This window comes from Nuphar pumila, chromosome 3 (genome assembly GCF_984573655.1).
Source record: "Nuphar pumila chromosome 3, dmNupPumi1.hap1.1, whole genome shotgun sequence".
NCBI classification, from domain to species: domain Eukaryota; kingdom Viridiplantae; phylum Streptophyta; class Magnoliopsida; order Nymphaeales; family Nymphaeaceae; genus Nuphar; species Nuphar pumila.
In genome coordinates, this window is record NC_143251.1 from 137033027 (window position 1) to 137059522 (window position 26496).

Below are 26496 nucleotides of genomic sequence, written 5' to 3' on the forward strand. Positions count from 1 at the left end.
TAGGGCCATTCTAACAAGAGTAATATGGAGAGGATTCCAATAAAGATACATCCGCACTGACATACTCTCGGCGAGAAATAGGATCATAACATCGATAGCCCTTTTGATTTTTTGGATAACCGATAAATATGCATTTTGTAGCTTGAGCGGCTAATTTATCACGGTCAGGGCCAAGTTTGTATACAAAACAAACACATCCAAATATTTTTGGTGATAAAGAAAAAAGTGGGGCATCAGGTTTTAGGATATGTAATGGAATTTGATCACCCACAGAAGACAAAGGCATGCGGTTGATCAGATAGCAAGCAATGGTAATCGCATCACCCCAGTATAAGGCAGGAACATTTGATTAAATCATAATGGTCCTAGCAACATCAAGGAGGTGCTGATGTTTTCGCTCAGCCACCCCATTTTGTTGAGATGAATAGGCACAGGAAGTTTGGGGTTGGATGTCATGATCTTGGTAAAATTGTAACAGACCTTTTGATTTAAACTCGAGAGCATTATCAGTGCGAACAATCTTGACAATAGATTCAAACTGAGTTTTTATTTCAAGAATTAGGGATTTGATAAAACTTGGAACTTCAGATCGTTCTTTTATTAAAAATACCCATGATAACTTAGAGAAATCATCAACAATAACAAGATAATAACGACACTGAGTCCTAGTAGGAATCTTACTAGGACCCCATACATCTGCACGAAGAAGTTCAAAAACTTTATTACTAGACTGACTCTGACTCGAAGGGAACGAGCTTCGATGATGCTTGCCCAACTGACATGCTTCACACTGAAATGATGTGGTGGAAGGAATATGAGGAAAGACCGACCGAAGCTTTGACAATGAAGGATGACCAAGACGACGATGCCACTGAACAGGACTGAATGAATGTTCCACTGCAGCATGAACAGAACCCATTGGATGATGTAGGTAGTAAAGTCCATTTTCTTCATAGCCTCCACCAATCTTCTTCCCCATCAGCAAATCCTGAAAATGACAACCCATTGGATCAAATATTACTCTACAGTTTTGTTCTTTTATAAGGCAACTAACAGAAAGTAAACTTTGAGGAAAGCTTGGAGTATGAAGAGAATTTTTCAACTGTAATGAGGAGGATATAGAAATATTTCCCTGACCAACAACCGGGGAGGAGCTCCTATCGGCTAATGAGACTCCAAGTTGAGCCTTAATGACCTTTAGATCTGAGAAAACACGTGAATTTCCACACAAATGTCTGGATGCACCAGAGTCAATAACTCACTTACTATCATTCGGATGGAGATGATTTCCGGTTGAAAAGGCAACCCCAGCTATAGGAGTGGGGGAACTCAAAGGTCGAAGAGCAATCAACTCATCATATTCCGCACGACTAAGGGTGATACTACTTTCATTTGCAGTGATAGTCTCTGGTGCATTTGTTGCCTCAATAGTAGTAACATTCGCTTTAGGGTTATATGACTTTGATGAAGAAGAGATTGGCTGACCATGCTTATCCCAGCAACGATCTTCTAAATGTCCAGATTTTCCACAGAATGTACATTGAAGCTTTCCTCTGCCTCCCATACCACGTCCACGTCCTCGTCCTCTGATATTCTGAATATTTTCACGCCCATAACTAGATGGGACAACAAGAGCAGATGACTGAGTCACAGGCTGAGATTGTGGCAGAGAGATCGCAAGTCTACTCAGACGATTGTAAGCATCAGCAAGAGTGGGAACATCAGAACCAGTCAACATTTGAACTTTTGCAACAGAGAAATCTGAAGAAAAACCTATAAGAAAACGAGCAACCATGGTTTGTTCTTGATGATCCGTTTGCTTCGAGCAACAAAGAGGCCTGTGAGCATTAAGTCTTTCAAACGCAGCTTTGACAGAGGCATAGTACTGGGCCAAGGTCTCATCTCCCTGTTGCAAGTTATATATTTCCTGTTCAACTTGCAGGATACGACTCACATTCGTTTCTTGTGAGTATGTATCACGAAGATTGTCCCACATTAGTTTGGCTGTATTATAGTAGATCAATCTATCGGCAATATGGGGTTCGACACTATTCATGATCCATGACATAACTATGTTATTATCTTCATCCCAAGTGACATATTTTCCCAATTTCTCAGTGGGTTCGCCTTCCAACAAAATATGTTTTCGACGATGTCCAGATACCGACATCATAAAAGTTCTGGACCACCTGGCATAGTTGGTTTCATTCAACCTTACGGAAGAGCCATATGAGAAGGGGTTGGCAAAAGCCTTATACTCCCCAATATGTTCCAGTTTGGAATCACATTTCGAAGTTTCAGCCATACTGAAAAAAAACAGAATACCTCACTTGAACAGCAAGTGTTCAAGAGGAATTTTTTTTTTCTTCAACTCAGCAGGAAACCACACCTGTTGTTTCCACAGCAAACAGCAGCCCACACACGAAATAAAATTCAGTCCAACAGGAAATCACACCTGCTACTTTCCACGACACAGAAGCTTAAGCTACCATGTTTCCTTAAAAAAAACTCGACACAGCAGCCACATTCTGAAATAAACCAACCCACTGAAACAACTAAATTTCAGTTGATGTTGATAGCACAGAAATCACGAACATTGATGGCCCAAACACATCACGATAAATGAGAGACTGCAGTTGCAAACCAAAGTATTCACTACACTTGTTGTTCTCCAACATATAAGGCACGACATCCAGTAAGTATCACAAGTAATCAGCACAGAAAAGGAAGTTGCATTCACGGCAGAATTCTGATAACACGCAATCAGCATAGGCGAGAACTCAGCAATCACGGCAACACAGAAAAAATAATTTATGCTGCTCCCAAACAGCAGGAACACACCTCGACAAGAACTCAGCAATCACAGCAACATAGAAAAAAAATTCTGTAACAGCAGGAACACACCTCGACAACTTACGAACAAAAAAAATAATCACGTCATAGTAGAAACAAGTCTCGGCAGCACTCGGTCGCAGTGGATCTTCTCCTTAGATCTGACGACAGATCTGGGTAACATCCCAGATCTGTGATCAGATCTTCCCCAGTCAACCCCACCGAACCTGATTTTAAAAAGTCGTAGGGTTGTTGCTCCTCGTTGATGAAAATCAATCCCTGTTGATGAAAATCACGCTCCCATGATCGAAGGCTCTGATACCATGTAGAATGAGATGGGGTTGTACAGCCACCTGTGAGTGTAGAGAGAGAGAGAGACGGTTGCACAATAGAACTCGTTAATTGAGATTAGGGATTCTCTCTATATTAAATAGAGAGAGGCAAAACAGAAAAATTACATCTAAGTCCTTATGAAAATAATATTTCAGAAAACCTCTAATATAGGAGAACTTAACCAAAAACCACCTATTCTCAACATCATCTTTAACATCATAACATCGAAAATCCTTTTGGGTTTCGGAATAACCAAGAAAGGCGCAAGGAATGGCATTTGAAAAAAGTTTGTCATTTTTATCAGTAAGAACAAAACATTTACATCCTAAAACCCTTAACCTGTTATAATCAGGTTCTTTCTCATACAATTTTTCAAATGGATAAATCTTGTTCAAATTTTTTTATGGAAGTCTATTTATGAGATAGACCGATGTAAGAGTTGCCTCAGCCCAGAGTTTCTTTGGAATATTTTGCGAAATGAGCAAGGTTCTAGTTGTTTCAATGATATGCCTATGCTTTCGTTCAGCTAACCCATTTTGTTGTGGGGTTTTAGGACAGGATTTTTTATAGACAATACCATAACTTTCGAGATAACTCTTGAATTCGTTCGAAAGGTATTCGCCACAAGAGTAGGATCTAAGAATTTTTAAACTTTCATTGAATTGATTTAAAACCATCATATGAAAAGTTTTAAATGTTGAAAAAACTTCATGTTTATGTTTAAAAAAATATATCCAACAAAATCTAGTGTAATCGTCTAGAAAAAATACATAGTATGAGAATCCTCCTTTAGATATCACAGGAGCCAGACCCCATACATCGGAATGAACAATTTCAAAGGGTTTTGTCGTAAACATGGATCTTTGAGTAAAAGGTAGACTTTTCATCTTCCCAAGAATACATTCATAACATAAAAAATCATCTTGACAACGATGTTTAATAAAAGGCAAATAAGAGATTTTAACAATGTTGAGATGTCCCAGTTTCTTATGCCATACATAAATATCTTTGTTTTGGCCAATGTTACAAAATTGATTCTTGAAAACTTGAAGAAAATCAACATAGTAGAGGTCTCCTCTCTTAGAGCCTTCCCCAATCAACCTCTCGGACCGACGATCTTGTATCCAACATTTGTTAGAAGAGAATTTTATATCGCAACCATGGTCCAAGAGTTGAGAGACCGAAAGTAAATTTTAATTTAGTTTTGGTATAAGACGAATTTTTGGAACAAAAAAATCTTGTTTTTCAAAATTGCAACAACAACTACGCCTTCATCCCAAAACAATTGGGGTCAGCGATATGAACCAAAAAAGAAATTCATTTTGGGTCTTCCACATGAATCCTTTTCCTCAAATCATTTCTATCCAATGCCATGTCCTCGATGAGGTTCAAAGCATTCATATCCTTTCCTATCATCTCCATCCAAGTCTTCCTAGGCCTACCCCGAGCTCTTTTAACTAATATATTTTCCCATTTCTCCAACCTTCTAACTGGAGCATCATTAGGCCTTCGCCGAATATGTCCAAACCACCGTAAACGATTCTCTCTCATCTTATTTTCAATGGGTGCAATGCCTACCTTCTTACGTATCTCCTCGTTCTGAATCTTATCTTTTATTGTATTTCCCACATCCATCTCAGCATACGCATCTCAGCTACACTCATTTTTTGAATATGATGTCTCTTGGCAGCCCAACATTCCGTACCATATAGTAAAGCGGGCCTAATAGTCGTCCTATAAAACTTTCCCTTCAACCGCAATGGCATTCTACGATCGCACAGCACTCCAGTTGCACTTTTCCATTTCATCCACCCAACCTTTATCCTATGATTTACATCTCCATCAATTTCTCCATACTTTTGAATAATGGATCCCAAATATTTGAAATACTCATTCACCGGTATTTCTTGCTCACCAAGCTTCACTATACTCCCATCACTACTTCGTTGCTTACTAAACCGACATTCCATATATTCAGTCTTACTCTTACTCAACTTAAAACCTCTAGCTTCCAATGTCTGTCTCCATAATTCTAACTTAGCATTAACCCCAGCTCTAGACTCATCAATCAAAACAATATCATCAGCAAACAACATACACCACGGTACATTTTCTTGAATTGATCTCGTAAGCTCATCCATAACTATCGCAAATAGGAAAGGGCTTAAAGCAGATCCTTGATGTAACCCAACCGTTATCGGAAAATTGGTTGTCACCCCTCCACAAGTGCGGACATTGGTTACTACTCCTTCATACATATCTTTAATTATACTAATGTACTTGAGAGAAACACCTTTCTTCATCATTGCCCAACAGAGAACGTCCCTAGGTACTTTATCGTAAGCCTTCTCCAAATCAATAAAAACCATATGCAAATCTTTGTTCCTCTCTCTATTTCTCTCAATAAGTTGTCTAAGAAGATGTATAGCTTCCATAGTAGATCTTCCAGGCATAAAACCAAATTGATTCTCCGATATCATGACAACCTTCCTCAACCGAGACTCAATCACCCTCTCTCAAAGTTTCATAGTATGACTCATGAGTTTTATACCACGATAGTTTGTGCAATCTTGTATATCACCCTTATTCTTATATAAAGGCACCATAGTACTCTTCCTCCACTCATTAGGCATCTTATTTGTTCGCCAAATCAAGTTAAAAAGATTTGTCAACCATTTTAAACCTTTCTCTCCCAAGCATTTCCAAGCCTCGATAGGTATACCATCTGGGCCAACTGCCCTTCTTTATTTCATTTTCTTCAAAGCCTCTGCAATTTCTTTCTTTTGAATCTTGCGCATAAAGTCACTATTTATCTCATGAAAAGGAATGGAGAAGTCTCCAAGATCTTGATCATGACTATCATTAAATAGCTTATCAAAATAATCTTTCCATCTCTCCTTAATCTCCTCATCTTTGACTAAAACCCTTCGCGTTTCATCTTTGATACATCTAACCATACCCAAATCCTTCGATTTCCTATCTCTCATCTTTGCAAGCCTATAAATATCATTCTCGCCTTCTTTGGTATCCAACTTGTCATAAACCTCCTTATATACATTAGCCCTCGCGTTTCGAACAACTTTTTTAGCTTCCTTCTTTGCTATCATATACTTCTCCAAATTCTCATTATCACGACTCTTACTTAGATTTCTATAACACTCTCTTTTAACCTTAATAGCTAATTTGACATCCTCGTTCCACCATGATGTATCCTTACCTAGTGGTGCACCGCCTTTAGACTCACCCAATACCTCCTTAGCCACTTTTCTCATGCCACCCGCTATCTTATTCCACATTGATTTTGAATCCTCCTCGAGACACCAATCAACTTCCTTAACTACCTGCTCTACAAACATTCCTTCTTTAGCTCCTTTCAGTGCCCACCACTTAATTCTAGGATCTATCCTACGTCTATCGCTTTTGTGGCATTGTCTAATTCTAAGATCTAAAATTAAGACTCTATGTTGTGTAGCTACACTTTCTCCCGGTATAACCTTACAATCGATGCAACAACCCCTATCTCTCTTTCTAAGTAGGAAAAAATCTATCTGACTCGTATTAACCCCACTTTTAAATGTTACTAGGTGAGACTCCCTCTTCCTAAACCAAGTGTTTGCTAAGATCATATCATAGGACAAACAAAAATCTAAAATCCTTTCTCCACTTTCATTTGTTTCTCCTATACCATAGCCTCCATGGATACTCTCAAATCCATCCCTACTAATGCCTACATGTCCATTAAGGTCACCGCCGATGAAAAGCTTTTTTCCATAAGATATCCCTTGTACTACTCCATCTAAATCTTCCCAAAATTGATGCTTAATGGAATCATCTAAACCTACTTGAGGTGCATAAACACTAATAATATTAATAATATCTGTACCTAATACTAATTTAATAAGTAAAATTCTATCACCCTTCCTACGGACCTCAACTACATTGTCTATAAACTGACGACTCATAACAATCCCTACTCCATTCCTATTCCTATTTATTCTTGTATACCAAATCTTATATCCCCAAGGTTCTATCACTTTAGCTTTCTCACCTACCCATTTGGTCTCTTGAAGACATAAAATATCAATCTTTCTCCTACACATAACATCTACTAACTCTACCAACTTACCAGTTAAAGACCCTATGTTCCAAGTGGCTAACCTAATTTTATGGTCTTGGACTAACTTCTTTACCCCCACCCGTCCAACAAAGTGAGGGAACCCTTGCCTATTTGACACCACACCCGGGCGCCGGTGTGACGCGTCGCTTCTGGGCGACGACCTAGCAACCCTTGCCCATTTATCACTGCCTCCGGGCCTAGAGAGTACAGCGCGTCGCTCAGTAGGGAACGCCCTAACGAAATTCTCATATTGGTTCATTTTCATAGGATATGACAAAGTTTTTATGTTGGCTGTCACAGGCCTACCGCAACCCTCCTCCTTTATCCGGGCTTGGGACCGACAGTGTATAACTAAACAGTTATACACAGGCGGAGTTCAAAATTGCCTATTCCTTTAATTTTAAGAGGTGTTCTATCCGCCGTTGAGATAAAGGATGAAAGAGAAATTTTAGAAAAATCGGAAAGAGAACAAGCATTTAAAGTCATGTGAAAAGATGCACCGGAATCTAGAAGCCAAGATGTCATATCGGGGGTGACGTAGACATAGCGGCTCCGGAAATGCCTCCCTTGAGAAGAGGTTGTAAAGCTTCTACGATTTGTTGAAGAGAAAGAGACCCATTAGATGATGATGGTCGTTCCTCCGGTAGTTTCTTCCATTTTCGGCAAATAGGCTTAATGTGCCCCGGCTCTTTACAAAAGTGGCATGTGCCCCGGCTCTTTCTTTGCTCCTTGACCACTTGAGTTCTGATTCTTGAAGTGAGGAGGCTTGTAGGTCTTTAAATTGCTCCCCCGGTCTTGAGACGGCATTAACACCTTCATTTTCTTCATTATTTGAAGGTGTAGCTAGAACACTTGGGTTGTTTTTGCTTATACTCATCCGAGCCTCTTTCCCACTAAGTTTAGTAATTACATCTTAAAGAGAGTGGGAAGTGAAGGACGACAAAAGAGAAGACTGGATTTGTTCAAATTCGGGCCTAAGCCCATTCAAAAAATTAAAAAAATCTATCTTCTTCCAATTGTTTATGGCGAAGCTCTATGGCTTCTCCACTCCACTTAGGTTCGAGCATAGCAAGTTCGTCTCAAATAGAAGAGAGCTCGACAAAGTACTCTCTTATAGACATCTCCCCTTGTTGAAGCGTAAGCACCCTTTTTTGGAGATAGTACTTATGGGACAAGTCCTCATAGGTGTACATCTTCTCAAGACATTCTCATGCTTGAGAAGCCTTCTTGAACTTGATGATATTTTCATTAATTCTCGTTTCTACGGATGAAAAAATCCAAGAGAGGATTTTAAAATTCCTCATATCTCATTCTTCATGCTTTTTCGCATATTCTTCAAGAGCTTTGGTTCTTTCATCACCTTCAAGAATTTTTATCTCTCCTTTCTCTAGCAAGGCTATCTTGGGTTCCGGTCCGGGAATCGAGCCTTGGACATAGTTCCAAAGCCCTTTTTCCTTTGATGTGAGCTTCCATGTTTCCGGCCTAAACATGATAGTTGGACCCATTGAGTTTGAAGCCAAGATAACAATGGAAGTCTTTTTCACCCATTAGAGATGAGAGATGATGAAAAGCAACATGTACCTCAAGAGCTTTTCAAGTCTTTCTTGATAAAGGAGGCTTCTAAAATATTGCCCAAAGAAGATGAAAGTGAAACACTCTAAAATTCAATAGCTTGAAGGCACATTTTTCGAGGCACTCAAAAATGAAGAAACGCACAATCCTTCTTCAAACGAGGCTCTGATACCATGTGAAAGTATCTCTAACAAGATACTATGATCAAGACCTTAATATTCTTGATAATAAACCCGGAACATATGCACAACAAGAACTCTTTAGAACACTTGTGCACAAAAGCACAACCCACTAAATCTCACAAATGCACAACGGCATAAAAAATATTGGAGAAACTTTATTGAGCACTTGGGCTTTGACTCAAAGCCATAAAAATACACAAGGAGAGAGCCCCTTTAAATAGAGGAAGTGGAGACCTTGGAGGGGCTCCACTTCTAGTCGTTGGAGTCCCTCCAACGGTCACAAATGTGAACGTTGGAAGGGGCCCAATGACTAGATGGCGGGCCCCTCCAAGGTACACACTACCTTTTACAAAAAAAATAATAAAATGAAAAAGAAAAAGAAAAAAATTATTACAAAACATATTCTAAAAAAAATGTGTAAAAAGACTAAATTACCCCTATGGTTAAATAATAGGAAAATATATATTTTATATATATAATAAGTAGATACATATACATATATATTAATATATGTATATGTATTACCTTATATATATATATATATATATATATATATTAGATTACATGGTTGATTACATATAATTTAAACTGGAGGTGGCATCCATACAGGCAACTCTATGCAACCGTTTTGATTTTTAAAGAAGTCATAAGTGGGTCCAATTTTAAGGAGCTTATAAGACTTTTTTAACTTGTATGTCCCTGGCAAATGTAATAACTTCAATTAAAATAGTGGCAAATATGACAACTTTAGGTTTAGTAACTCAAGCCCAACAATGAAGACAATCGTTATGCTAGCAAACATATAAACCCCAATGGATTTCAGACGCCAAGCCAATAAATAGGCAAAATATTTGGTTGCAAAAAACAGGTTCACTGTCTTTGAAGTTTCAACATCACATTAGAGTTATCTGTTTTTCTATTTACTGTTTATATTTCTAATACTAAAGTATGAATTCTTTGTTAAAAATAAAATTGTATCCAAATACCCAATAAGGGTATTTTTGTCTTTTATCATATAGTACAGTCCACTAAGGACTGAAATGTAATTTAATATTATAAATAAATAAATAAACTGTCATACAGTCAACAGTCATATTTATGACTGTTGTGACTGTTGTGCACAACAGTCAAAATATGACTGTTGGGCACAACAGTCAAAAATATGACTTGTGCACAACAGTCATAATAATGACTGTTGGAAGGCGAGCTGGACTGCCTCCCATGTGTTGGAGTGAGGCTCTATAAATAGAGCCTCACTCCCTTGTTATTCCTCAATGCTTTTAGAAGCATTTGAGGGTTTTCTCTAGAGTTTTTTTCCATCTTATAGGCTTGTATGCCTCTTGTGTTGTTTGGTATTTTTATCTCTTTTGAGATTGTATTTGGTCCATTAGTGACCAACTTTAAGTGAGTTTATTAAAGCCCTTTGTTGGCATTGTGTTTGTTTCCCTATTGTTCTATTGTACCTTGTTTCATTACATTCTTTGCTTAAATAAATTTGTCAAAACCTTCTAAGCATGCATAAGCAAGCAACGATGACAATCTTGTTATTGTTGAGAGTGCAAACATGCATCTTAATGTTAGTGCCTTACTAGATAAGACTGTCCGTTAAACCTATTTCATACTATCAAAGGGGTGTTATTTATATTTTTTTGGCTCAACATCAACCAAAACATCCATGTGGTAAGTCAACCGCACTAATTCCCGCAACAGTAGACATTGTTATACGCAGATCAAATGTCTCCATAGCACACCAATTGTTAATATATATATATATATATATATATACATACATACAACGGCTAGAAATTATAGCCGTTGGGAGGCTTCTCCCTGTTGGCTATTGAGAGGACTTCCTCTCCTTCTTTCTTTATAAATAAAGGTTGTGTATGAATGTGTAAGGTAGAGAGAGTGACGACCCCAACTTATACCCTTAAAAACGCGATTTTTTTTTAAGTAATTACGGAGATGGTATACCTATCGAGCCTTGGAAATGCTTGGGTGAGAAAGGTTTAGAATGGTTGACAAATATTTTTAACAAGATTTGGCAGACAAATAAGATGCCTAATGAGTGGAGGAAGAGTACTTTGGTGCCTTTATATAAGAATAAAGGTGATATACAAGATTGCACAAACTATCGTGGTATAAAACTCATGAGTCATACTATGAAACTTTGGGAGAGGGTGATTGAGTAAAGGTTGAGGAAGGTTGTCATGATATCAGAGAATCAATTTGGTTTTATGCCTGGAAGATCAACTATGGAAGCTATACATCTTCTTAGACAACTTATTGAGACATATAGTGAGAGGAACAAAGATTCACATATGGTTTTTATTGATTTGGAGAAGGCATACAATAGAGTACCTAAGGATGTTCTCCGGTGGACAATGATGAAGAAAGGTGTTTATCTCAAGTACATTAGTATAATTAAAGATATGTACGAAGGAGTAGTAACCAATGTCCGCACTTGTGGAGGGGTGACAACCAATTTTCCTATAACGGTTGGGTTACATCAAGGATCGGCAATAAGCCCTTTCCTATTTGCCATAGTGATGGATGAGCTTACGAGATCAATTCAAGAAAATGTGTCGTGGTGTATGTTGTTTGCTGATGATATTGTTTTGATTGATGAGTCTAGAGCTGGGGTTAATGCCAAGTTAGAATTATGGTGACAGACATTGGAAGCAAGAGGTTTTAAGTTGAGTAAGAGTAAGACAGAATATATGGAATGTCGGTTTAGTAAGCAACGAAGTAGTGATGGGAGTGTATTGAAGCTTGGTGAGCAAGAAATACCGATGGATGACTGTTTCAAATATTTGGGATCTATCATTCAAAAGTATGAAGCAGTGTTATTAAAAACGCGCCTCAAGGCGCAAAAAGCATGCCTCGCCTCAAGGCAAGGGGCTTTATGCCTTGAGGCGCAAGGATAAGGCGTAAAAGCCCCGAGGCGTGTGCCTTATAGGCCTTGAGGCGCACGCCTCGAGGCGAGGCGCACCTCAAGATGAGGTGCATATGCCTCATTGCTTTTGGTCAAATAAGGGTCAAAACCCTTATTTGACCAAAATTTAGTGCTTAAACCCTTTTATTTTGTTGGTAGATCTCTCACACAGCCTCTCTCTCTCTCGTCTCTCACTCAGCCTCTCTTTCTCGTCTCTCACGCAGCCTCTCTCTCTCTCTCGTCTCTTGCTCAACCTCTCTCTCTCGTCTCTCACGCAACCTCTCTCTCGTTTCTCACCGAAAACTGGTATTGTCTCTCTCTCATCTCTCTTTTTTTTCACACGCAGTCTTAGCGTAAGTTGATGATTTCAGAAACTTTGGAGAGAAGTTTTTTTTACAATTTTCAATGTTTAGAGTCTGCATGTGAAAAAAAAAAACATGTGAACTTCTCTCATTTTTTTTTCACACACATGATGATTGTGCTTTGCAATTTTGTTCTGAATCTGGTGCTCTGTAAATTTACCATATGCTTTTCCTTAAATATGAAATGATGCAACAAAAGCTTAAAGTTTCTAATGTTACACACTTGCAATTTAGTCAATATCACAAGAAAAATATGTATTAGACTGGTCAAAGCCTGTTCCATTCAAGAAAGTCATATTATGTGAACTGTATTGTGCGTGCTTGTGCACGTAAGTCTCAAGCTACCCTTATAACTCATTCTTTTGCCTTTCTATTCCTCCAAATTTTGAACTTTTTCTGTTGGCAATGCCAAATGAGAACTTGTCATTTGTCTGCCTTCATGCTGCTTAAGCAGTAAAAATGAGTCAGTTGATTGATGAAATACAAATTAGTATGCACTATTGAATATTTACTTTGCAGATTATTACAATTTATGTAGTATGGATTTAATGATTGATGAATATTATTGTGTTGTATGACTGACTATTTGTTCGTTTATTTTTTCCGAAACTATTATCACAGTTTAAACCTTTTTTTTTGGGGGGGGGGGGGGTAACTTTCAGTCATAGTCATGTCTTGGCTGTAGGTAAAATCTTTGTTCTTGGGATATTATAAGCTTTTAGATAAATCTTGGCAAAAATCTTTGTACTAAAAAATACAATATAACAATAATAGTAAAATAAGTAGGTTTCAGTAATTTTCTTTTCAATAACGTAAAGAGAACATGGAAAATCTCTTAAAAAATAGAAACTAAGAGTACTTGTATTTAAGATATAGAAAGCATAAGCAAGGAAATGTTTTTGTAAATATAGTGATAAATATCAGGGTATTTTAGAAATGTTTTTAACTTCTAAAAGTTGTAAGCTTTTAGAAGTGATAATTTTTTTATTTTTTTATAATTTGAGATATTTTTTATAGTTTTTTTAAGTTTTTTAAAAAAAAAATTGAGGCTTACGCTTTACGCCATGCCTCAGATTTTGGTGGAGCGCCTCGCTACGCCTCAACACTTTTCACAACACTGGCATGGAGAAAATGATGGAGATGTATATCATAGGATAAAGGTTGGGTGGATGAAATGAAAAAGTGCAACTGGAGTGTTGTGCGATCATAGAATGTCATTGCGGTTGAAGGAAAAGTTTTATAGGACGACAATTAGGCCTGCTTTACTATATGGTACGGAATGTTGGGCTGCCAAGAGACATCATATTCAAAAAATGAGTGTAGCTGAGATGTGTATGCTTAGATGGATGTGTGGAAATACAATAAAAGAATAGATTCGAAACGAGGAGACACGGAAGAGGGTAGGCGTTGCATCTATTGAAAATAAGATGAGAGAGAATCGTTTACGGTGGTTGGACATATTCAACGAAGGCCTAATGATGCTCCAGTTAGAAGGATGGAGAAATGGGAAAATATATTAGTTAAAAGAGGTTGGGGTAGGCCTAAGAAGACTTAGATGGAGATGATAGGAAAGGATATGAATGCTTTAAACTTCACCGACGACATGGCATTGGATAGAAATGATTGGAGGAGAAGGATTCATGTGGAAGACCCAGAATGATTTTCATTTTTGGTTCATATCGCCGACCCCAATTATTTTTGGATGAAGGCGTAGTTGTTGTTTGTTGTTGTTGCGGAAATCTTCCCAAAGACCCGAAGCCTTTACAGTTTTACTCCCAATTAGATAAAACAACCAACCACAAGAGCCCTTACATTTATCATCCACACCAAAGCAAACCAAATTTTATTAAATAAAAATAGTCTCGAGACAATTGTATAAGAAAAATCAAAGTGCAATAGCAATTAAATGTAAAGAAAACGAAAGAAAAGCAGAGTCACGTTGTCCATCTGTGATGTTGTCTAGCAAACCTATAGCACTCGTAGCTCTCCTAGAAGCGTGTCACTTCACTGATCCTCCGAAGATGTGAAAAACAACAAAAGTAGGGTGTCAAAATCTAAGAAATTCTGTGTACGAATCCTTCTAATGAAATAAATAAGCATAAAGAATACATATAAAAATTCATACAATAACGTAGAGGAATGCAATTATGACAATTTCATAATTTAGGCAAGCATGCAAGTAATATGGAACAACTACTAAACAAGAGAAAACATTTTATATCAACAGGGAACATTAACTAAACATTAAAGACATGCTAATAAGCAAAAGAACATACATATCATGCATTCATCCATACAGAATAAGTAAATATGCATGATATAATGCATAGCAGGAATATGCATAACTTCAGTGCAATGCATGAGTAAATTATTATCTTTTATTAGAGTTTTCTTTTCATATGCATGTCCCTATTAAATGAACTCAATTTAGATTACTCTTTTTAATTATCATTGCATGTGGATACACCAAACGGGTAAAATTTTCTAAGGTTAAGTAGGGACCTCAGGGTAACTTAGCACAAAGTTGGATTTTATTACTGGGTTTCAAACTTAGCCCTCGACCAAATCACCTTCGAAATATTAGACCTGCACATCTAATGTCGGGACACCAAGGACCTCCACATCCAATAGTGTCACTTTCTTGATATACCAAAACAACAGTTGTGTCTACATACCACCCCCAGGTAAAGTGACAGATTCTCCCTAAAACCGTGGCTAAGAGAAAGAACCTCAATATGGAGTTCAGCGGTAATCATTAGTGCACACGAAGTTTTTGTATTCATGTGGTCTCTCAAAACCGAAACTCTAATATTCTCATTGTTCCGACAAGAGATCTCAAAACGTATATTACAATGTTCTTTTATTTTTATTTGATTATTATTATCTCATTTCTTTAATTTGCAATTTAGCATGGAAACAAAAGCAATAACTCGCATATTCCTTTGCGAAAACCATCACGGGACCACCGTTCATGGAAAAAACATACAACAGTGTGAGGAATCATACTAGAATATGTTGTTGCAGTGGAGAGAGAAGAATCGTTGTGAAAGGGGGGCGCCGATAGATAAATTTGTTCTTTTTACGTTGTGCCCTATAGCCTCAATATATAATACCTAATGTATAGTGTGGGTCGGATCTGGTATGCTACATCAGACACAAATACCATAAGACCCAAGGAACATATACATGATATGGGTCGGATCCGGGACCCGTAAGGAAACAATACCCAATCTCAATAAACAGTGCAATACAAATAAATGTGATTTTTGTGATACATTAAAACAAGTAAAGAAAGAGCAAACCAACGCTCAAGGCTCTCGAGTCCTGCGATAATTCATTTAGACCATCGATGCACCATATGCGAAAACCACAACAATATGCCATATATGACACCATTTACATGTTCCAAATGCACATTCATATATGCAACTTTAATTATATGTATGGAACAAGAGTATTCATAAGCATGTCTTTATTCAATTTTTATGCACAATCTTGCTAAGTGCATACTTTCATTGCGTACACGTATCTGTAATGAAATATGCGGAAAAGAAATGTATGTCCTACAATGGACATTCACACATAGAAATCAAAGAACAAGTCCAAAAGAGGACATACACAAAAGCCAATAATGGCTAGAAAGCATAAAATCTTATAAATGCACAAAAGGGCTTGAAGAAGCCACACATTACAAAGGGGGCGACCCCACTTATTTATAGGCAAGAGAGGAGTGAGGGAGAGATAGAGAAAAGCAAGAGAGAGGGACCCAACAAGGAGTCGTTGGGCTCCCAACGGTCACAATTGTGACCGTTGGGGGCCCAACGACTCTTTGTTGGGGCCCCCAATGGCTGTGCATTAAATGCACAAAAAGAAATAAAAAAAGACAAAAAGAAAAAGGAAAAAATAGAAAAAGAAAAAGGAAAAAAGAAGAAAAGGAAAAAGTCTAAAATGCCCCTATTGGGCGAGATTACAAAACTACCCCTTATCGGGTAGTGAATGAGAACTATATTATATATATATATATATATATATATAGGTATTACATATATTTTAACAGTATCCACGCCAATGCATATTTCCTTTAGGTGCACATGCTCATGTAAATGCATATTCCCATCTAGTGTGCATATTCATGTCCATTGCATGATCTCAAAATTCGCATATATATATATGTGTGTTCTCATTAAATTGCATATACATAGTAATGCATGTTCTCATCAAATGTAAACATATATGTCAATGCACTGTTTTCCTCTTAAACAGACATACACATCAATACATTTTCTATTAATGCATTGTTTCTTTTTTAGATAAATATATACACATCAATGCACATAATTGTTAATGCATTGTTTCTTTTTAAGATAAACATATACACATCAATGCACATAATTGTTAATGCACTGTTTTCTTTTGAATATGCATATACCTGAAAATGCATGTTTTCATTAAGTTTGCATATACCTGAAAATGCATGTTTTCACTTATAAATTTCTCATGGGAACACTCAATAGTTGTACACATGTAAGCCCATATAAGTCTTATATACACTCATGCCCTGTGCACCCACTTTGTGCTTAGCATAATGCATATGCATGTCACCTTCCACCTAGTTACAAGCACAGTTATACTCATACTGTAAATCACAATTCAATGTACATGTTTGTTCAACTTCTATGATTAAAAACACGCACACCCAACTGTTTTTATTCATAATATCATATATATTATTTATATTTATATCCCTTGACCCAGCCGACCCAGTTCGGCTGGGTTTGACTGCCCAAAGGCTCAACTGACTGCAGGTCGGCTGGAGCCCATGGTTTTAAAAACAAACTTCTCTTCTTTTTTTTTACCTGAACTGGCTCAGCTAAACCCTGAGGCTTGGCAGGCCGGCTAGACCCAGTCCAACCGAGCCTGGCAGACCTGTCAAAACATTGACAGGTCTGGCCAGCCGAGCCATGCTTGGCTGGTCTGGTCGGCCAGACCGTAAGGTCCAAAAGCACATGGGTCCACTATTGACCCAATTTCCCTATTCATTGAAACAGTGCATGAACCAGAGTTACCAGTCGAGGAAGCGGGAGCGAGAAGCGAGGCACTTTCAAAAATTTAGGAAGCGGGAAGTGTGGGACCACTTAAAAGAAAATTGTGAACCGTCTTGGAAGCGACCTAGGAAGCGAACTGGAAGCGAGGGGGAAACGAAAAAAAATAAAAATAAAAAATAATAAATATGGGGGAAGCGAGGGGGAAGCGTGCTTCCCCTAAATGGGAAGTGTGTTTCCTATAAAAGGGAAACGTGCTTCCCAAAAAAGGGGGACACTTCTCCACGCATTTTGGAAGCGCGACATTTCGCGCTTCTGAAGCGCTTATCGGGGAAGCGCGCTTCCCCATATGCCTAGGCGTTTTCGGTAACTCTGGCATGAACTATGTGTCTCCGTATGATTGAAAAACATGTATTAAACATTATCATATTTGTATATGCATGCATTTGCAGATTGATGGCTAAATACGCATGTCTAAACAATGATCTCATTCACATAAGCTTACAAAACAAATTAAAACCTATGCATGTTCAGAAATATAAGATGAGCATTAAACTTACTCAAGAATACTCATTCAAGAATGCATGTATAATCAAGTTTCTTAATAAGCATACCATTATACACACTTTTTCTGGAAAAATATATGCATACATGTTTTCAACATATATTTTCATGCATCTAAACCACCCATATCAAGATCCATCCATGGAAATCAATACCCATCAAAGCGGTTTCTAAAAGAACCACTCCCACATCAAATAAAATTCTTTTATAACATGTACATAATTTTTTTCCAAGAAAAAGATAAAAGAAAAACAAGAAATTCAGCCATGGAGGGAGATCCATGGATCCTCCTCCATGCATTTTTGAGAAATCAACCATATAAACGTTTTTTCATGGATTTTAATCCAAGATATTGCATAGAATCTAACCGGCATTCGATTTGTCACTTGTATCCAAAAGAGGAGACTCGTACCTTTGTAATGATTGGAAGAGAACAAGAAAACAAAAGTTGAGCGGCTGGAGAAGAAGATCCTTCTTCTTCCTCTCTTTCCCTTTTTTCTTCTCTCTCTATCTCCTCTTCCCTTCTTTCTTTCTTTTCCCTTCTTTCCCTCTTTTTTTTTGTTTTAAATAAAGAGAGTGAGAGGGGGTGACGCCCCCGTTCTCCAGCCCTCTCTAAAAGGGCTGGAGAAGGAGAGTTTCCAATATGTGAAACTCTCGCTTTCTCTAGTTTCCAAAATTTTAAAAATTCCCATGACTTTTTTTCCTTTTTCAAAACTTTCCAAATCTTTTAGAAGTCCTTAATTCCTCTTGGAGCTTCTTAGGTAAGTAGGACTGTTTTAAGAAGTCCAACTCAGCCCTAAACCTAATTTTTTGGAATTAATAAAATTTAATTTAATAATTAATTAATAATTAATTAAATAAATTTTGAATTTCCAAAGTTAGTTTAATTACTCTAAGAGTCTTTTTAACCCCAACTAACTTTATTTTAAAGCTTTAAACTGAATTTAAAGCTAAAATGTTTTTGGACATGGATTTGGATCCAGATCTGGATCCAAAAATCCAAACCCATATCCAAAACGAAATTGGATTGAAATCTGGATCAGACCTAGATTAAAGTGGGTCTTGAATCAAATACAAACTCATATTAATTCGGATTATATGCATCGGATCCAACCCGATCCAACTCTAGATCCATTTCGACAAACTACTCAATTTTTGAAAAATTGCGATTTTCGGGCCAACCGGAACTCGTATTCGATAAAATAACATACCGTTGCGCTCGGCATTCCGAGATGCATCCAACGACATATCACATGAATATCAAATTCCAAACTTCGCCCGAAAATAATCCGAATTTTGCTTAAATTTAAAGATCGAAAATACCACTCTTTCTTATCCTTCGATTGGCTCGCCTCAACCTTGTCGATGAGACCTGGGCCAAGCCCAAAATCAAAAACATCAGTCTTAAAATCAAGGCTCAAACGATTTTTCTCTCAGACTTAGCCAAATTTTTTACAAGATCATAAAATAACTAAGTACATAAATATGCGACATTTCAGTGATGGGTAGTATTAGGGTATTTTTCTTTGAGGGCATTGTAGTAAGGCTTGATTGTAATTTTATTTTGTATTTTTTTAATGTTCATTATGAATAAAATTATTTATTTACATTTTGATGTGCATATTTTAATTCTTAAGTTTGTTGTTTAAATGTATAATGTTGGGAGTCTTGGAGATCATCATGGAGTGCATTGGAATACGCACCATTTTGTGACACATATATCATGTGTATGTATGTATATATGTATTAGGTATGTACATGTATTTATGTTTATAGTAGAATGTACTTAGGATAAATATGCATTTTTTATTTCTTTTAATTTTATTTTTTGTAATTTTAGTGCCCTTTGTAGGGCACTTTTGTCATTTAGTTGTGCTAGCCAACTAGCCGTTAGCACTACCTAACTGCTAGTTATTCGAGCCATTAGGATGCTCTAACGGCTAGCTCTCCTCTCTCCTTTGTATATAAATGGGACTAAGTCCCTTGTAATGTTATGCATTCTTTGTGCATTCAAACATTTAATAAATTATTTATTTTTTAACTGTTCTTGTGCTCTCTCTTTGGCCCTTAGTGGCTTGTACTTGTGTGCCCTTAGTGGCTTGTGCTTGTGCCCTTTGTGGGTTGTGTGGGCTCATTTCCTACTTCATTACACCGATAAACAAGAAAATATGACAGGAAATCAGTCTACTTTCTCAATGATGCTTTATATAAATTAAAATAAAATGATCAATGAACCACCCAGAATTAAAAGAGGGTTTGTCACTATAAACTTTTTTGCCATCCGTTCTGTCGTAGGCTTGTAGCTACTGAGTATGCAGCATCAATCTATTCAGGAAACCTAACATATTACTACAGTTTTTGGACACCATAAGTCAAACTGTTGTTTCCCAAATAGAAATCAACAGATTTTAATGAAAAGGCTTTGCGGAAACTGATGATTGAAGAATTTGAAATGAGCTCAAGCTTTTAGTATGAGAAGAAAGAAGAATTTTTTGTACCAATTTGACATAAAAAAATCCACGTCAAACATTCCTATCACACATAGGGTGTGCACCATACCAGGAAGAAGAAATCAAAGGATTTCCAAAATAATGAATAAATGCACCAAACAACTAAGCAAGTGAAGAAATATACAGAATAAGCAAGTTTGGCAACAAATAAAGTTCAGGTGGAAGAGTTCCAGACAAGTTATTATTGTCCAATAGCCTGCAAAAGACATGAAACATGGATCATTATTTGAAGACAATTTGAGAAAGAAAAACCGACAGAAGCATAATACAAATAACTTACAGGTGTACAAGCTTTGGCAGTCTGGAAAGTTCAACTGGAATTTGTCCACTGAGAGAATTATTGTTCATATGGCTGAAAAAAGAAGGGACTGAAAACTGAAACATGCATAATAAATGGCATTGCTGACCAAATTAATTAAAACAAAGATGAAACTCACAAGTGCTTTGTTTTGTTCAAGTTTGCGAACGATGTTGGTATAGGCCCACTAATCATATTTTGATCTATCTGTATTCTGTCCAAGTTAGGAAGAAAACCTATCTCTTCAGGCAACGTGCCGATTAGATTGTTACCATTCAAAAGCCTGCATATGTCAGAATCACAAAAAGATAACAGTGTCAGAAAGACAGCAGTTCCAGCAAGGCTGCCAACAGGGGAAACAGAAACAGGAAATGAGACCTTTTTAGGTTCATGTGCAACGGGAGATGCATATATATATATATATATATATATATATATATATATATATATATATATATATATATATATATATATATATATAGGGAAATGGAAACCTACTAAATGAAACATGATAGTGGATTTCAGGTTTGTTTTTTTTTAAATTCCAACCCCATAGATGTGTTCCACATGATTGATTTACTAAAAAATGACACTTTGATCGTGCATTTTGGATGGAAAAAATGGTTTTTGGAGCCTCAAAAATTTATGAAAATTGTAGGCTGTTGATTTTTGGAACCTTATAAAAACCTATCCATGCATCGGAATCAAATGTTCCAAGAAGTGATTCCAATAAAAATAACAATATAGATCACATTTCGCGTCTTTCAGAAAGGTGATTCAGGCAAGCCTCGTGAGGCGTGCAGGTGCACGTACCACATTTTGCGTCTTTCGGAAAGGTGCGAAATTGTGTATAGGCCTATGTCACAGGGATTCGCCTAGACAGGTGTCGCACCCTCATCGATGCGACGTGGGTGCGCGTGAGGCACCCGGTGCGGTCAACCCGACCCTGGGTGTGGTCAATGCACCCAGGGTCATTTTGGTCCATTCTTTGGATTAAAAAAATGTGCTTTGGAAAATAAAGAAAGGAGACCCTTGCTTTAAATTCATTCAAAATGCATTGAACAACATTATTTTCAAGTGAATAAATTTTCATTAAACACACTCTCTCATTTAATAGTAATAAAACTTCCTCTCATCCACCAAAAACATAAAAAGAGTTTCTCAACAAGGCAGCTTTGGAAAGTGTTGATAATAGAAAACAGTTTCCTAAAATCTATCTTGGAAACAAAAAGCTTTCACTGAGAATAGGAAAGGTCTCCTAAAGTCCAACGTGTAAATTAAACCCATATTTTGAAGTTTTAAATAATTTTATTTATGTAAATTCAACCCATATTTTGAAGTTTTAAATTATTTTATTTAGAAGTTTCAATTTTGGACCCCCTTCTATATATATATATATTTATTTATTTATTTTACACCCCCGCACCCAAGGTTTTTGAAAGTGTTGCATCCTCGCACCCATGTGACATAGGTACAGGCGCTACAAGCTCGAGAAGAGGTGCTTTCTTGTGCAAGGCCCGACTTCTCGAGCACAAACTCCTGTTTATAAAGCTTGTGTTCTATCTGTGCGTTGCTAGATGCAACTATTTGTACCCCAAGTCGGTTACTCGAAAGGAACGATTGGATCCACAGCGATCCCAAGACTTGTTTAAGATTTTCTATTTTGTAGTGATTGAGCATGCCAAGTATATTACTGCTTTTAAGTCATCCGAAGTACTTGTTGGGTTATCCATCGAGAGACCCATGACCTACTTTCGTGGTCGGACCTTTAGACAGGTACGGTATATACATTGCGATAGGTAGTATGAGAAGTCATTGAGCACCTCAAACTGTGCAATGAGCACTCTGTTGAAATAAATGAAAATAATGATATTCGCCTCCACAGGCTAAATGCTCAAAGAGCAATGCATGTCGAGTTTGAACTAAATGAATTGCAACATATTAAATGTTTACCCTCTCATCGTAGTCATACATTTAGACAGATACGATCGCACTTTTGGACAAGTACGTCACGTCGGTGTTACGATGTTTGGATGGTGAGGTTGTGGCAACCTCGAAGCGTGTACATAGCACAATGCTGAGATCACATAAATGGTGACAATTCGCCTTCACAGGCAAGATGCTTGAGTAGGTCTAGCAGATTAGAGCATGTAGAATGGGGTGGCGGTTAAGAAAACCCTCGTCGTGCCCATTCAACCTTCACGGTTCATCAAGAGAGATGATGGATGGTACAAAGACTCCGATGGACAGGTTATTTACAACCACCCCACGGGCAAAAGACTCGGTTTCCCAATCATCGGAGTTAGGAGAAATGGGACTACCATAAATTATCCTAGGTGGTAGCTCTCAGGTACTTTTGCAGAAGTTGGATGCATCCATGGGCCACGAATGCCTTTGGAGATTTACTCTCTTGGTCACTGACCGTCCCTTTAGGAGCGGACTCAATCAGTCATCCAGGTTAATGAAAAATACTTCACATAATAAACCCCCGGATCGGTCTCGGTTGTTTTTATGTTTCGCGTCTGTGTGTACCCACAGATCAGTTAATATCAGAACTTAGATAATATCTTCTTCATAATAGTTGTAGATTAATGAGATTCATACTGCTTATGATGTTGCTTATGTCTTGTGATGAATATCTATTTCGGTACAGTAGTTCTTTGCATATGTGCACATGTTATAATAGATTTACTTTCTCACATTTCAATTACACATTCTAATTACTGCTTCTAATTAAATACATTGCTTATCTTATGAATGTCCTAATTTATTTATTCTACATTGTTTATTCATGCACCTACTAGTTTCTTATGAAACAGACTCATTTCATGGGCAGGTGACGAGTAGGATCTTACAGACGGTCGATGGCGCGATGCAACTTGGCTCGAGATTTCCTACTTTCTGCTGGCGTCCTGGCTCTGTAGTTTGGGTTTTATTTAGATTTTTGGGATTGTGGAAAAAATACTTATTTTTGTAATAAGCTGCAAATTCTATTGATAATCTATGATTTTGTTCTTCACTTCCTTTGAGTAACTATTTTATGGATGATGATGACTTTAAAGCTAACGTGCCCAGAATTTGTTAACTTATTTTCCTTTCTAAATTGCTTTCCGTTGTCAATTTTAAAATTAAAAATCATAATCTTTGAAAGGTTTTTCATCAATGTTTTCAAAATCACAAGTTGAAATTTTGGGGCATTACAACTTGGTATCAGAGCAGTTCAGAAAGAGGTGAATCTTGACCATCGAGCATCCCATCGCGCTGTAAGTCTTTTGTGTTTGTTTTGCATGCTTAAACAAAAATTAATATTCTTGCTTTGTCTGTCTGTTGGTCCAAATGGTAGCCATGGTGGGAGCATACATGAGATGCGTGGCCGCTCAATCGAGGGTAGGGGTCCTGTCTTGTAAAGAGGCAGACATCTGTCCTAGTCAGACTTTTGGGTTAGTAGGCCACCCCCACCCACGTCCACTGATACTTGGGATTTTTGGTAAATACTTTGTAAAATAGATAAATGTTGTTTTATTTCCACGATCATTATAAATCTCGACTTACGCATCCTTTGGTGCGAATAAAGGATGGCACGGAGCATAAATGACGATTTGTCTAGCGAATGGTATGAGCAACGAGGATTCATTATGAATTCCCTTGGTACTTTGGCAGAGGCGATTCAGAGCCAGGTTCGCCCACAACGAAACCCGGCTCTCCTTATAGAGATGACCTCAATTGTGACTTACAAAAAGTTCTGAAGCTTGATCCTCCGGCCTTCACGAGCAAGGTTGACCTAGACAAGGCAGAAAGTTGGGTCAAGGAGGTGGAGCGAGTGTTCCAAGTTTTGTCTGTCCTTGACGATAAGAAGACCACATTTGGATCCTTTTGACTGAAGGACGATGCACGCGAGTGGTGAGACACGGCTCGGGACGTGCAATTCCCGGGTGTTGAGGTGATTCCTTGGGAAGACTTCAAGAGGGCTTTCCTAGGGAACTACTTTCCTCCTCATGCGAGGAAAAAGAAGAAAGTGGAATTCCTGGAGCTGTGTCAGGGCAGCTTGAGTTTGGGCGAGTACATCGCCAAATTTCAGCGGTTAGAACGCTATTGTCCTAACCTGTTCGGGGATGATGGCCAACGGACCAAAAAATTCATTTGAGGGCTGAAGGAAGGACTCTGTCAATGAGTCCTGACCAGTATGCCCTCAACGTTTTTCGTAGCAATTGCAGCAGCCACCCTATTAAATGATGATTGGGAGCGAATTAAGGGTGGACAGGATAGAAAGTCTGATGGGAATGGTGGAAACCACAAACGGCAACGTACGGACAGCAAAACGCAGAGGTCTCCATTCAAGAAGCAAAATTATGAGACGAATTGAGCCACAACAACCACCAAATCAGATGTCCAAAGTGCAATTATGTTCATCCTGGACAACCGTGTCCTCGACACTGGAGGTTGTCTATATTGAGGTAAGATAGGGCATTATGCTCGAAATTGTCGCAAGAAGGCAGCATATTGGTAGCGACGAACCGCAGTTGAAGGTCAACAACCATAAAAAGAAGGGTATGGCCATGTCTATGCCATTATGACTGAACAAATAGAAGATAGCAATTAGAAACTCTGATAGTCCTAGGTTAAGACTTTTTGTGATTCAATGCAAATTTTGTTAAGCAAAAGTTATCAATAAAATCATGCATGAATTTGATTAATCGAATTATTAACATAGAATTCTTCTCAAAAACTTAATATGAGTTGTCTTGATCATTTTAAAAGAAAATATATGTTTGGTATCACTCACACATATGGTGAGTCCCTATGTCACATAAGTGCGGGTGTGATGCCCCTTTAGAAGAGTCTGTGTGACATAGGTGCATCCTCATTAACACTGATTAACTAAGAACAGGATCTTTGCGGATAATCTTTAAAAGAAATTTCACGAACGAAATTCTTTTAAGAGGGGTAGGATGTAAAACCCATGCTATTAAAAAAAATTTGGACCTGGGTCGGAACCGGATCCGATAACCCATTTGGATTATAGCACCCGACGCAGGGGCGAAGGTTCTCTTACGCCCCTTGCGAAAACAGGAAACCCTTGCCCTGTTGGGCTTTTCCCCCGATCCCCTTTTAAAAGCACGAGAGGGGAGGGAGGGCTCCCATCGACTGCGCCTCCCTCCTCTTCCACCTCTCCTCCTCCGTCTCTCGTGCTGCTATGCCGACAATGCTGGCCTCCTCTCGCAAGTACGCCTCCTCTTCCCTCTGTCTTCTTCTTTTACATCTCCTTCGTCTTCCTCTTTTTTGGGCTCCTAAAGGGCCGACGGCCCCCTGCCGTGCCTTCCGCTTCTCCCCCTTTCTTTTGTGTATGTCCGGAGGCCGGTGGCTTCCTGTTGCGCCCCCCCTCTCTCTCTCCATACGCCGGGAGGCCGGCAGGACGCCGATGGCCCCCTGTCGCGCCTCCCCTCTCTCTACGTTCGTCAGGAGGCCGACAGGAGGCCAGTGGCCCCCTGCCGCTCCTCCCCTCTCTCTCTCTGCGTTTGTCGGGAGGCCGATAGGAGGCCGGCGGCCCCCTGCCGCACCTCCCCTCTCTCTCTATGTTCGCTTGAAGGCCGACAGGAGGCCGGCAGCCCCTTGTTGCGCCTTCCACCTCTCTCTCCCTTTCTATTGCCGGCAGGTAGGGGCGATGCCCCTGCTGGCTCTCAATTTATGGCAGACAGGGGCTCGCCCCTGCCTCCTTAATGTATTTATGGCTGGCAAGGGCTCGCCCCTG

The 26496-nt window shown here is 38.3% G+C and overlaps 1 protein-coding gene across 2 annotated transcripts in view; it reads right to left on the reverse strand.

Moving 5' to 3' along the window:
- Positions 1-26496, reverse strand: part of LOC149843998 (putative LRR receptor-like serine/threonine-protein kinase At1g06840) — a 224660-nt gene that overhangs the window by 126822 nt on the left and 71342 nt on the right. For both annotated transcript variants that reach the window (XM_090000227.1, XM_090000226.1), the window contains exons 5-7: positions 20887-21030; positions 20730-20801; positions 20574-20645 (exon numbers count right to left, since the gene is read on the reverse strand). In XM_090000227.1, the coding sequence (XP_089856353.1) occupies positions 20574-20645; positions 20730-20801; positions 20887-21030 (288 nt within the window). The remainder of the gene's footprint in view (positions 1-20573; positions 20646-20729; positions 20802-20886; positions 21031-26496) is intronic.